This window comes from Diceros bicornis, chromosome 3 (assembly GCF_020826845.1).
Source record: "Diceros bicornis minor isolate mBicDic1 chromosome 3, mDicBic1.mat.cur, whole genome shotgun sequence".
NCBI lineage: Eukaryota > Metazoa > Chordata > Mammalia > Perissodactyla > Rhinocerotidae > Diceros > Diceros bicornis.
Window position 1 is genome coordinate 35,389,891 of NC_080742.1, and position 14,574 is coordinate 35,404,464.

Sequence of the window (14,574 nt, forward strand, 5' to 3'; positions counted from 1 at the left end):
TAGCCACGAAAACTCAGATTACTAAAATTAGAGGGAAAAGGATGGATTCCTCTGGTTCCAACTATAAAACATCCCACCAGAACAGGTGTACTTGCAAAGTAGTTTGCATTAAGTGTCCTCTGTCTCAACTTGTACAATCGGCTCCGGAGGGTGGAGTCCTCGCAACCTGCTTACCAGGGTGTGCGCGTGTCTGTGGGTGTTAGGGCACGCGCAGGACACACATGGACCCACTTTCCTAGGGCAGCCCAATCAGAGTCTCGCTCTCACCTCAAAGGCTGTCAACTCTCACGCCCCTCCCTGCGCGCACAGCCCCCTCCTCACTCTTCTACCCCTCTCGCCCCGCCTCCAAAGTAGAACGCCCACTTTCATTGGTAGATGCTCCCCTCACTCCTATTCCGGAACCAATCAGTCGAGCGCTGGTGGAGAGCGGCGGAGCCAATGAGAATGCTCGTTTGCGGCAGCTGCCGGGTCCCGAGAGCCGGGAGGTGGTGCCGGGGGCGGGGTGCGGATGGGGGGATTAGTTGCCGTTTGGAGTGAGGACCGGGCAGAGGCGGCGGCGTTTGCGGTGGCGAGGGATCCGCGGAGAACTAGACGCCTCGAGGCCCTTTCTCCCTACCCTGGTCCACAGAAGCAGGGCTCCCGGCCCTCTCTGCAGCTGCCCGGCTCTGCCGAGCGTGCAGCCCGTGAGGCTGCGAGCGGCCTCCGGGGCTGCTTGATTCGGCCGGCTGCTCCGCTCCCCTGTCAGCGCGATGCCCGGGGCGGCGGCAGCGGCTCTGGGCTCCTCGCAGCCCCGGCCGTGACCACCACCCCGAGCCCGGCCGGGAGGTTGGGGCCGTTGGACGCGCAGCCTTCCCCTCCCCCCTCGCCGAGGCAGCGGGGGTGCGCGTTGGGAAGGGGGAGCCGAGAGACTCCTCCCCCTCCCCGATACCCCCGCCCCTCCCCCTTACACACTCGCACGCACTATCGCGCCGGCTCCCACACGCTCGCGCGCCTCCCGCTCCGCGCCTCCGTGTCGGCCGGCGTAGTCCAGGGCCCGCGGAGCCACCATGTCCACTGCCTCCTCCTCCTCCAGTTCCTCTCAGACCCCTCATCCCCCGCCGCAGAGGATGCGGCGCAGCGCCGCGGGCTCCCCGCCCGCCGCCCCAGCCGCCGGGAGCGGGAACGGTGCGGGCGGCGGCGGCGCGGGCTGCGCTCCGCCTGCGGGAGCCGGCCGGCTGCTGCAGCCCATCCGCGCCACGGTGCCCTACCAGCTCCTGCGGGGCAGCCAGCACAGTCCCACGCGCCCGCCGGCGGCCGCCGCCGCCGCCGCCGCCGCCTCGCTGGGCAGCCTCCCGGGGCCCGGCGCGGCCCGCGGCCCCAGCCCGCCCAGCCCGACGCCGCCGCCGGCCGCGGCACCGACCGAGCAGGCGCCGCGGGCCAAAGGCCGCCCGAGACGGTCCCCCGAGAGCCAGCGGAGGAGCAGCTCACCTGAGAGACGGAGCCCCGGCTCGCCCGTGTGCAGAGGTAGCGAGCCCAACCCTTCCGTCCTCGCGGGCTGCGTCTCCCCGACGGTGCCCTCCGTGGAAACTTCAGCCTCTCCGGGCTTCTCTTTGCTAGTGCATTATCGAAGGTGTGAAAGTGGCTTTGGGAATCTCACCCCCCGCGGTCGCTGCCGGGCTTGGAGGAGCGAACTGCAAAGCAACTTTTATTTGACCCTCCTGCCGCCCCGCAGATTTTATCGTCCATCACTCGCCTGCATCGAAAGGTTTTTCAGTTTAAGAGCTGATTAGCTCACTCATGTGTTTGCTGTTTGTAGCGGGGGAAGGAGGAGCTGGGTGAAACACTTAAAAAAACACGCACACAAACTCTCAGGCAGCTAGTAAGGTGGTGGTTGTAATCTCTACAGCCCCTTTGTGCTTGCCTACAAAGTTCCTAACGTGTCTATGATCACCGGGATAATTTCTTATTCTTTTTTGGAGGGCTGGTGGCGTTAGTTAACAATGTAAGGATATCTGTTGGATGTGTAGAGGGGACAGTTTTGGATGTGCGGTTGAAGTGTATAGGGCTTTTTTTTTTGTTTTTTCGGTCTCCCTGTTTCTCTACTTTATATAGTCATATGTATCAGAGCAGTACTGCGCTGGAAACAATTTATGCCCAACTCAAGATTTTCGTGGTAAATTTCTAAAGACCGATTTATGGAATGTGCTCACTTTTTCCTTCCATTTTTAAGTACACTTAACAGTGCAGTCGAGCTGTTAAATGATCTCAAGTTTCTTTTTTTGTTAGGTGTCAAAGGTAATGGTGAGCTGGTGGATGCTGTTGGCTTCCCTTAATGTTTTCTGTTTTGGTTTGGTTTTGTTTATGTCTAGGGACGCAGTGCATGATCTGGTTGAGTCCTGGGGGAGAAAAGGAAGATTAGCCAAAACAGGGACTTAAAGCTCATAAGGGAGAGTGGAGTAGCTAATATTATTAGATACTAGGCTAAAGCTACAGATGCTTCTACTGCTGCTGCATTGTGGAGAGAACCGATCATACTGAGTGGAAAAATCTCTGCTTGGAAGGGAAACACTGTGGAGCTCTGTGCAATGTTTATGTGGTATGCGAAATTTTTTTAATGGAGTTTTCTTGATCAAGGTCTTAGACTTGGAGAGAGCAATTGTGTTATAATAGATTGCAGTTTTGGTGTTTTTGTTTTACTATTTCTGACCTATAATTAGCATGTTGCTAAGGCACTTGTTTTCAGACCACTCGATGGTGAGGCAGAGTAGGATGTAGTGCAGTGGGATGTATACATGAGTACCAAGAAATACATCCTGTAATCTGTATGCATCAGGAGGAATTTGCTCCCCCACTCCTCCCCCAGGTCAAGCCAGCTGCTGCAGAAACTGACATCCTCCAGCAAATCCTGAATGAATGAATGAAAACAACGTGATCGCCCTAATAATGACCACAACTGAACACACATCTTTGGCTGTATTTTATAGAAAAGGCCACCATTTTCTAACAGATTAATGCCATATGCAACTCCTTTGCACAGTTTCTAGAGCTATATGAAATGAGAGGTAACAGAAGGAAAAGAAGGCAGCAGTTACATAAATTTTTGAATGATTTAGCTTCTGCAGTGCATAGATTTGAGTTTCGGGATTTTCTTTTAGGGACTAATGTAAGAGCCGTAAAATAAGCATTGCAGACACTGTATACAGAGGAATTTGTGGGTAGAGTAAGAGTAGTTTCGGCAATTCTGCAGCAATATAATGGCCATCTAGTACCTCCTCCTCTTTTGTTGATAAACACTAACATCTTACAGCATATCATAGTACAACTTGTTTTTCTGCATCCTTCAAAAGCCTTCGTTGCTGAGGAATTACATGGTCCATCATCAAGTAGTTTTAATGAAATTTGTGATCAGGCTTAAACTATCCTCTTTGTTGTAGTATAGCACATCCGAGTTTAATGCAGTTTTAATGCAATCATGATGGAAACACTTTTCTGAGTCTGGTTGTGCAGCAGATGGATTTGCATCATCAGAGAGCTTCTGTTGGGGATGGAAGAGGCTTTTCTGCTGTTTCTCACACCAGGTGATTTTGTCAGTTTCTTACATCGAAGTGATTTTGAATGCAGGTTCTTCTGCCCCAGTTCCCTGATTATATTACCTTTTTGTTACTTCTTCATATCCTGCCTTGCTCGTCTCTACCCAAATTAAAACTGTACAACTCATCTATTCTGTCTTACTTAGCTATTTAAAATCCATATTATGAACAGTTGAACAATTTTTCGAACAATTTATCTACTCAGTTTCTTTTGAATTCTGCAAGGTTCTGACTTCAGTGGATTTAGCCTCCACAGGTCAAGGCTTCTGCCGCTGCTGCTGCAGACACTGACATCACTATACTGCATGAATGAAAAACAACAACGTGTTCCATTTCTTGCTCTCCACCTCCTTCCTTTTCTGCACGCTCGTGTGTGTGTGTGTGTGTGTGTGTGTAAGATGGTGTTAGACTGCATTTGAAACTACATTAGAAAATGTTAACTGGCTCAAGAGATATGTATTTAGTAGAGAGACATATTGTTTACAAAAAGCTTTAACTGCTACGAGCATTTGGACTAGAGGTGACATAACTGAGCATTCAGTATTTTTTACCTGGACTGGTGGTTATGGAAGAAAACATAAAAGCCTTAAACAATTTTCTTTGTAATTGTTTTACCAAGAAGAAATCATGAAACAACATAATTTCTAAACATGTTAGATTATCTCCCTCTTAAACATTCTAAATATGCATCTTTATAGGGTTAAGGCTAGAGTAATAAAGGAATGATACCCACGTTACTTCACAAGGCTGAGGAAAAGCTGACTTCTATAAGTAGATGCAATCAATTTTAATATGATATTAATTTATAAAATCCAACAAGGAGATGGTAATTTCCTGTGTTTTTTGTAGCACAGTTTTAGATAGTTTAAGTGGGTGTCATAATAGAAGATACATAAATCTCCAAACACCTTGCTCTATATAGAGGACATGGAGCTTTACAAATTGAAACTATCTTGTTTGTGCATGTGGATCATATTTTTGTTTGTATTTTTAAAATTTCTTTTATAGTTTTAAAACTTCAAGATTTTTATTTATATTCATTTCTTTACTTCTTCCATCAGCAAAATGTCACACTCCCCCTTGTTTGGTTCTGAGGGTCTTGAAGTGGTGAATGACAAGCTGCTGAATGCGTCCTCAGGCTCCCTGTGATGTGTTTGTAATAGATGTAAAATCATAAAGTATTATGCAAATAGTTATTTTTTGTGATGGTAATACATAAAGTCTACCTTTGAGATAAATAGAACAACTCAAATGAGAATATAGCAGGATGTTAGTGTTAAAATTAATGATCTTTAAGCTAAAATCATTAGTAACAACCAAAAGAGGATATAATAAAGTTGCTTCCTAAATCTCATAGAGCAAAATCTATGGATTTAAAAACAGAACAAATACTCACAACTTTACTGTGCAAGATAGTAAGTAGCAATTGCAAATCCTTTTGTGGTTTTTTTGTAAAGATTGAGCATTAGGATGAATTATAAATTCTATAAAAAACAGTTGTGTCAGAGTACTCTGGATGCAGAATACTGCTTATTTTTAAGTGTACCAAATCTAGTAACAAAAACGTGGAAGAGCTTGTAATTTATATAACTCCTGCTATGGAAAATGGCACGCGTTGAGTCCTGATTTAACATAACAGATTTATTTAGGCCTAATACTCTAACAGATTACTACTGTAGAGTGAAATTTGATTAGAATTTTTCATGAGTATCTTGAAAGCCGTATTGTTTTATTCATTAAGAAGTTCTGATTATGTTTTAAAAGAAAATACAAAGCCAGCCAGCATATAATGTTGAGTGACTGCATGCAATGTGTGTGTCTTAGTCAATGAGTTTGCTTTTAGTTTTTTATCTTTTCATTAAATTTCCCTTTTTGAGTCATTTTTATGATGTGCTAGATTTGTAGAATTCCAACATTTTTAATTACTATTTTTCTCTTGCTTTTTAATGTTACTCAGACATTGTCTTCCTATAAAGTTACTTTTTAGGCTGATATTCTTGGAAATTAAGGTACTCTTCCTGTCCCCCCCTCTTTTAAAATTAACTTTCTTAGAGTGCATAGAGGAACTTGTTTCAAAGCTTTCCTATACTAGAGTGAAAATAGTTAAAGTTTTGGCTCCTTTATCTAAAGTGACAGGTTTCAAATACTGATTTTTGGAAAAGGTTTTCAGCCTTTGAGAACTACACTAAGTATCGGCAACATTCATTATTTGTGTATCTAATTTTTCCCGTCAGTTATGGTATGTAAAATTTCTAGATCAGTGAGTGAATGGCAAAATAGATAAATGAGTTTATAGAAGCTATTTCTTCTTAAACTACTGTCATATGTTCAAAGATTATATTCTTCTCAAGTAACTATTACTCTAAACATATTAAATATTGTATATCTAAGATATATAAGAACACCTTGGTCAATTTAACTATAAAAAGTTTTGTGTGTATATATTGAACTAAAAATTATTTTGTTATTTACAGTAATTTTAATGGAAAGACATTTCATTCACTCCAGTGTACCTTTCTTCAAGGATTTAATGCAAATTTGCATTTATACATTGGGGAAATGTTGAAGGGTAATGGCATCCTTGTGATTTTTATTTTATTTGTGATAATGTGAACTAAATGTGAATAAGAAAACAAAGGAATAATTGGGCTCCATGGCAAGGGATAACAATGAAAATAAATGGCAGTGTTCAACAAATGGCTAATAGGAGGTTTTCCTTAAGTCTGAAATTTAAAAAAATGTCTAAAAGCCTGTTTTATCAGAACTTTCACATATAGCTAATAATCTGCCAAGGAGTATATTCTAATGACTTTGTTATTCTTGATTTTAGTTCAGGCTTTTCTCCAGAGCTTAAAATTCCCAGACATCACTGAGATAGGCTTTTCCACAGCACCTGTCCTGGGTCTATGCCTGGTGCTGTTGTCTTTTGTCTTCAGTATATAATTTTGTTCTCTTATTAAATGTCAAAAAACCAAATCACTGATGTTGTTTCTCTCCTATATACTGTTTAATAAAAACTTGATCTTATCTAACTGATGATGGTCTCTGAGTTTACCAAAAGTAAGTGGAGGAAAGAGAGAACACTACTTACTATTGACATAAAAAGCCTAGGGAACTGATGGAAAAGCCAGAAGCCACCTCTCTTTCCCTCTACCCTTCTTCTGGACCCCTGGAACTGACCATGACACCACCCATCATCCAGCTGATTCTAGAAGAATAAGATTTGTGCTTATTCTGTAATATGAATTATAATGGATTAGTAGTAATTCTGAGGAAAACAAGGATTTTACTTAGATTATGAACAAATTATGAAAAAATACTCTTCTGGTATTTCATTTTATTAGGAACAAACATGGCGGATACCTTTAGGCAATGTTGTTTACTTCAAGTGAATGTTATTGAGGCAAATACCAGGAGACAGGCAAGTTCATGAATATCTCAGTAACTTCCACTATATTATATCGTCTCTCTTGTCGTTGTAGGTGGAAAGGAAGAAGACATTTGAGTGCTTACTATATACAAGGCAGTGTATCGTTTTATTCATTGAGAGTGGATTTGAAACGCAAATCTGATTCCAGATCCAGTGTTCATTCCACAAGACAATCCTGTAGCTCCTAATTCAAAAAGAGTCTGATGTTGGTGATCAGCTGTGATTTCTGAGCTGAAAGAACTACTAAAGAATAGGTTTTCTGGGCCGGCCCCGTGGCTTCGCGGTTAAGTGCGTGCGCTCCGCTACTGGCGGCCTGGGTTCGGATCCCGGGCACGCACCGGTGCACCGATTCTCCGGCCATGCTGAGGCCGCGTCCCACATACAGCAACTAGAAGGATGTGCAACTATGACATACAACTATCTACTGGGGCTTTGGGCGGGGGGGGGGGGGGAGGAGGAGGCTTGGCAATGGATGTTAGCTCAGAGCTGATCTTCCTGAGCAAAAAGAGGAGGATTAGCATGGATGTTAGCTCAGGGCTGATCTTCCTCACAAAAAAAAAAAAAAAAAGAATAGGTTTTCTATTGATTCCACAGAACTATTATGCTGTGCTGGAAAATGCTTTGACATTTTCAGAATGTCTAAAAATGTAAGACCCTAGGATGGTGAATGTAACTGAAATAGAAAATGGATGGATTGGTCATATTTCTCTATTTGTTTCTCACGTAAAAGTAAGAGAGAGAGCGAGCGAGCCAGAAAGTGAGAAATCCTTGTTCCTGAGGGCTCAAGTATATGAACTTGATTGTCTGGCCCTCCTTATGTCTAGAATTTGTGCTGTCCTTGAATCGTATTATATTGAGCAGAAATACTTTTCTTCACGAACGTTAAAGGTTAGTTATACATGGTGGTGCTAACTGATGAATGGTTCAAGAATCACTACGCAGAAACCTTGGTCTCAAAGTGATTGTCCCAGCAAGTGGTGCTAGATTAATCAGCCCTCGCAAGAGCTAACAGTTGTCATTGCAGTTTGTGAGTTTGAACTCTGTATGTTTGTAACCTAATGAAGTGCCACCATGGTGCACCCTAATAGTGGCTTACCAAAAATAAGGATGAGTTAAAGAAACTAGTAAAACCCATTGTTGTGTAGCAAGGTCAGTGTCCAAATTGTCTTCCAAGTTATTAGAATTAAGAAATCCACTAAACATTGAATGTGTTTCATAACAAGAAGGAAAAAACTGCTACAACTCGCTTCCTGGTGTTACTTAAGATCAAATACCTATCAACTAGTGACAGTAACAGCTCCTCATTTAGCCACTATGGCCACAGGTAGAACTTTTGTGAATAGTCTATATAGCTAATTTTAACTTTTACATTACTAAAAAGTTAACTATTTGGTGAAACATTTTCTAAAATTATTATACTGTTTTCTTAAGCAGAACAAACAAGACGTAAATGAACTCATTGTGGCTGAATTAGTTTTATAGGCTAACATTATTCCTTGATAGGATAACGTGGCTCTTTTCTCTAGAATTGAATATCAGGTTCAAGATCAAAGAAATTATTTTCCAAATGGTTCCATAAAAGAGTCTTAGAAACACAAAGTTATACTGGAAAATATTAGATTTGGAGTCAAGAGACTTGGGTTCTGTTTCCAGTTTTAACGTTTGACTTATAGCAAATCATTAACTCTTTGTATCTTATTTTTCTTTATCTTTAAAATAAGAGAGGTGAGATTTTTAAGATTTTGATTGGGTAGGGAAAAGATTCTGCTATTAAAAGAAAAAGTAAGTTTATTAAACTAGATAATTCTTCTTTTTTGACATTTTCCCCCCAGCTTTACTGATGTATAATTGATGAGTAAAAATTGTATATAAAGTGTTCAGTGTGATGATTTGGTATGTATATACATTGTGAAATGATTACTATAATCAAGCTAGTTAACACATCTATCACCTCACATGATTACCTTTTTTTTTGGTGTGTGATGAGAACACTTAAGATCTACTCTTAGCAAATTTCAGGTATGCAATACAGCATTACTAACTATAGTCACCGTGCCATACATTAGATCCCCAGAACATATTCATCTTATGACTGAGAGTTTGTACCCTTTGACTAGCATCTCCTCATTTCCCCCACCTGCCAACCCCTGGCGACCACCATTCTACTCTCTGCTTCTATGAATTTGACTTTTTTGGATTCCACATATAAGTGAGATCATACAGTATTTGTTTTTCTGTGTCTGGCTTATGTCACTTAACAGAGTATCCTCCAGGTTCGTCTATATTGTTGCCAGTGGCAGGATTTCCTTCTTTTTTAAGGCTATATAATAATCCTGTGTGTGTGTGTGTGTGTGTGTGTGTGTGTGTTTATATCACATTTTCTTTATCCATTCCTCCATCAGTGGACACTTAATGTTATTTCCTTATCTTGGCTCTCATGAATAATGCTGCAGTGAACATGGAAGCGCAGCTATCTCTTCAGGTTACTGATTTCATTTCCTTTGGATATATACCTAGAAGTAGGATTACTGGATCATGTGGTGGTTCTATTTTTAATTTTTTGAAGAATCTCCATACTCTTCCATGGTGGCTGCACCAATTTACATTCCCACCAACAGTCTGCAAGGGTTATCTTTTCTCCACATCCTTGCTGACACTTATCTCTTGTCTTTTTGATAATAGCCATTCTAACAGATGTGAGGTGATATCTCATTGTGGTTTAATTTGCATTTCCCTGATAATTAGCACTTTTCCCCTGATATTGAGCACTTGTTTATGTACCTCTTGGCCATTCATATGTCTTCTTTGGAAAAATGTCTATTCAGATCCTTTGTCCGTTTTTTAACTGAGTTATTTCTTTTTCTGCTATTGAGTTGTGTGGATTCTTTCTGTATTTTGGATGTTAACTCCTTATCAGATGTATGATTTGCAGATATTTTCTTCCATTTCATAGCTTGCCTTTTCTTTTTGCTATGGTTTTCTTTGCTGTGCAAGCTTTTTAATTTGGTGTAATCCCGTTTGTTTATTTTTGCTTTTGTTCCTTGTGCTTTTGGTGTCATATCCAGAATATCATTGTCAAGACCTATGTCAAAGAGCTTTTTTCCTGTATTTTCTTCTAAAAGTTTTATGGTTTCATGTCTTATAGTTAAGTCTCTAATCCGTTTTGAGTTAATTTTGTGTATGGTGTAGGGTAAGGGTCCAATTTCATTCTTTTGCTTGTGGATATCCAAGCAATGGTTTTGCCAACACCATTTATTGAAGAGACTGTCCTTTTCCCATTGTGTATTCTTGGGACACTTGTCAAAGATTAGTTGACCTATATGCGTGAGTTTTTTTTCTAGGCTCTCTGCTTTGTTCCATTGGTCTGTGTGTCTATTTTTGTGCCAGTACCATATTGTTTTGATTATTATAGCTTTGTATAGACTAGATGATTTTTAATAAAATTAGTTATAATTTATTGAGCTTTTATGTCAACCACTAGTCTTCACTGGAACCCAGTGTAGGGAACTTTTATAACCTCTCTTCACAGATAAGGAAGTGACATCTTGAGAAGTTAAGTAATTTGCCCAAGGTCAGGCAGCATGCACAGAGGGTCCAGAGGGCTCATGTAACTCTCTAAATTCCGACTTCAAGTTAGCTGAAAGTTGCTTTTGGAACCCAATTAATTGGGGCAGGAAGGCATGCACAATGGATTATCCCATTGCTTATACAATTAAGTCATGAAAGGCCAAAAATAGCTTTGGGGGGTTGTATGAAGAGAAAGCTAAATGGGACTAGACTCTAGGGTCCACAGAATTTAAAATAGCTGCAAGTATTCCCAGTGATTCAAGCCTCAGGTATGCATATAAGAATGTCATAGCACTTCCAAACCTTATTATGTCATTAGTAGGCCTCCTCCTTGGTCCTTAAAGGACCTACCACTTTGTTAAGACAGAATTTAGATTTAAAACTTTTAAAACTACCTTTCACATGAAATCTCAAAATCTGGGTAGAATAAAATCTTTTGTATTTTCATATTTGACAATGTAAGCTTTACATTATAATAAAGCATCATAAGGCTCCATTCAACCCTAACGTTAGGATTCTTTACTTTTACTGTGCTTTGATATTTTAGCAGCATTCAAAATAGTATCTTTTTATATATCACTCTCCTGGCAAAGCAACAAGGTGAACTATTTTCCCAATTTACACCTCCTTGGGCTTTTTCAATTTTTCTAGGTTTGCTGATGTGATGTAGAAAAGATTGGGCTCTTGCAGTTTTTCTAGGTTTGCTAATATGATGTAGAAACGATATTTCAATCTCTATTTTAATAATTTCTTTCAGGTGTTTTGGTATCTTTTGAGTGTCATTTGTGCTTACTGTAAGCTCTCTTTAATAGTCAATGTGGAACATGAGTCCTTTCATAAGTAATATTAGAAATGGTATTTTTAGTGTTACGATATTGAAAGTGTTATGTAGAGTCTATGTGATGGGTGAAGTTTGTCATGACATTTCTTCTGTAATTATATTTACTTTTCTAGTTAAATACATCAGTTTATAAGTTGAATTAGTAAAGTAATATTTGTATCTTAGAGGATAATAAAAACTAGTAGGACTCAGTTGCCCAGGGTTACATCAGGTCTAGCCATAAAAGACTTTGCTGTTCTCATGTAAACCTGTGAAGTGATCTTTCTGTGAAGGTACGAAAAGATCACAGTAAAATATAGATTTGTTTGTATATTAGCTGATAGTTTGTAAACAAAAATATATTCATGATAGCTGTGAGAGTTCAGTGACAACGTCGTTTTCTTTCTTCTGAAATATTTTTGGAGGTAGTCTGATCCATCACCCTGAAAAGAATCAACTGTCCTTTTCCTGCTTAAAGTCAGATTATTTAATTTAAGTGTCTACTACTTACTAAACAGTGGTTAGCAAACATTGCTAAATACAGTTTCATTAGTATTATAAAATTGGGGAGTTTGTGCTCGGAAGTAAGGTTTTTGAAAAAAGCTACAATATTCTGCAGTATTTTGATCAGATAGCTTTAAAAAACTTATTGTAAAATCCTATTCATTCTTTACATGCCAAAGTGACCCATTATTAAAAAACACCTGGTTCAGTCAATTGCATTTCTTACTCTCTGTCTTTTTGGTTACCATATGGCCAAAGATTAGTGTAGCTTTAATGTAATTTTAGTGATAACCATTCATTCAAGATGTGTTTGTTTCAGGTATTGTACAGTTGTTGGTAGTATGTTGGTGATTAAAACTAATGGATTTTCTCCCTCTTTCACACAATAAATATTTATTGAATCCCTACTATGCCTGAGGAACTCTGTTTGACCCTTACAGAATACATATTCTAGGTGCAATTGGTATGCTCACATTCGTATTTTTTAACAAGGTCAGTTCATTTAAAATCTGCCAAGAATTTGAATCACATTTTCTTTGAGCTTTGGACTTCATATATGAATTATGATGTTCCTGTGCTTACCTTTGTAAGTTAGGTTGAGCTTTTTGGTATTCTTTTTTGAATACCGAATACTCTGTTGATGTGTGTTCTCTTTCATTCGATGAAGCTTAGGAAGCTTCATGCTGTGGCTTTTATAATGTATCTAGGTCTAAGTTATATTGCTGCCTGGACATACTATAATAGTCTTCTATAGTTTGGCCTAGGATGATGTTATTGACTCTTTCTCTGCACACCCGTACACAACGCATCCTCTCAGAATTCTCAGCTTTGTTGTTGAATGTGGCTTCTTGTATAGAAATGTAGTGTAGTGTTGCGTAGTAATACCTGGATAGTGGTGCCCTCTGAGGCTGTTGAGATGAATGGGACTGACTTCCTTTGACTAGATATCTGCTGTTACTGAGCTAGAATGGAGAATAAGCTTTTCGTTTGTTGTATTAACATTTACTTGATATCTTGGTTGAATACACAATGACTTATCTTTATTATACTCAGAATTTGTTTTCAATTTTTATCTGTTTGTAGTTTTTACCTTAAAGAATTATTAGCATTATATCCTGTAGTATTACTATTCAGTTATGTTAGTTAGTCTTTAGGACAGTTGCCCTATTCTACTTTGTATTAAGCCATGTACTCAGAAAATAACATCTTTGTACAGATATTCCTATTTAATGGAATAAATATTATGCTTAATCTCGTGAACAGATGCTAGGTGAATCATTTTCTGGGTTGATTTTTTTTTTTATACTACATATGGAACACTGAAGAAAAGCTTATAGCCCCTAAATATAACCATATAATAAACCATCTAAAATTGCATATAGGAATTTTAGGAAATAGGAAGGCATAGGAAAAGTAATGAAATAAATTATTGTTAATATTTCTTTTGCTCATTTTTAAATATTCCGTTTTTGAATTGAGTGCCTCAAAACAAAAAGAAAGTAAATATATAGAATAGTAGCCGAATCTTTGATTAGATCCACTGTATTATTCCCATAGTTAATTCAGCAATTCTAGAGGCTTTAACAGTTTAGTTATGATTTTTCATCTATCTTAACCCGTCTTAATGTTTCTGTAACTTGGTAATTTTGGTGGATGTGCATGCTTCACCGAATAGCACCTTGTCATTTTTAGCGTTCCAGCGTCCAGCATGGTGTCTGGTGCTTCGAAGGCCCTGAAGTAAATATTTGTTAAATCCTTACATAGGATTTACATAGAGATTTCTGTTTTAGCTATATATGTATGTAGCTGGGTTCAAATCACTGAACAGTGATTATTATGGCATATAGTCCTATAAATATCTGATAAAGATGAAAATTAATAGATATACTTATGTTGCCCATTTTCTAAAATGCCTAATGGTTTAGGTAGCTGATGGCGTTTATCTTCATTTAGGGCTAATCATTCAGTGATGTGTAAGCTTGGAAAAGCTCTGATTCACACCTTCACATAAAATAGCTGGTAGAAGTAGGTGGGACAAAGATGAGTGATGTCAGGACAGTCCATATTTTGAAAGATGGAAGATACACTTCTACAGAGTTAGTTTCTACGTTATATTTAGAGTTCTGTTACGTGAGTTTTGGTCTAGTGAGGCTTCATGGAATCAGCTTCTGAAGCTGTTATCGTTAAAGAAACATAAACCATCACGCTCACAATTCAGTGTACTTTTTCAATTAAAAATCTAAATGTTTTTATAGTTTATCTTAAAGATCATGATTATACTAAGCTCCAAGTAAGGAGAATGTGAATTTCATGTTAATTTGTACTTCATTATAATGTAAAAATTTTAAACTGTAGAGCAGATTTTGGGGTGGTTATTTGCTTTAGAGAATGTCTGACTTATGTGCAAGTAAAATTATTCAATTTACCAAAGTGTTATTTACACAAACTTTTTAGGAAGTCACTTACACAAGGTTGAGGTTCATCTGAGGTTGTAATAACATGTTACTGAACAGTGTAATTTCTCATTGCTGCATAAAATGTTCTACTGACATTTAGCAGAATTAACTAATATCCTAAGAAGTTGTTATAAATGAACATGAATAGATCTTTTCCATTCCCTTTCTAGTCTGATTTTAATGATTCTAAGAAATTTGGTGTTTAAATAACCCCTAAAAGGGAAAGAA

The 14,574-nt window shown here is 39.2% G+C and overlaps 1 protein-coding gene across 2 annotated transcripts in view; it reads left to right on the forward strand.

The window, feature by feature from the left end:
* Nucleotides 1-962: 962 nt before the first annotated feature.
* The window catches only part of GLCCI1 (glucocorticoid induced 1), a 110,882-nt gene continuing 97,270 nt past the window's right edge, over nt 963-14,574 (forward strand). For both annotated transcript variants that reach the window (XM_058526047.1, XM_058526057.1), the window contains exon 1: nt 963-1,503. In XM_058526047.1, the coding sequence (XP_058382030.1) occupies nt 1,047-1,503 (457 nt within the window). In that variant the 5' untranslated portion in view covers nt 963-1,046. The remainder of the gene's footprint in view (nt 1,504-14,574) is intronic.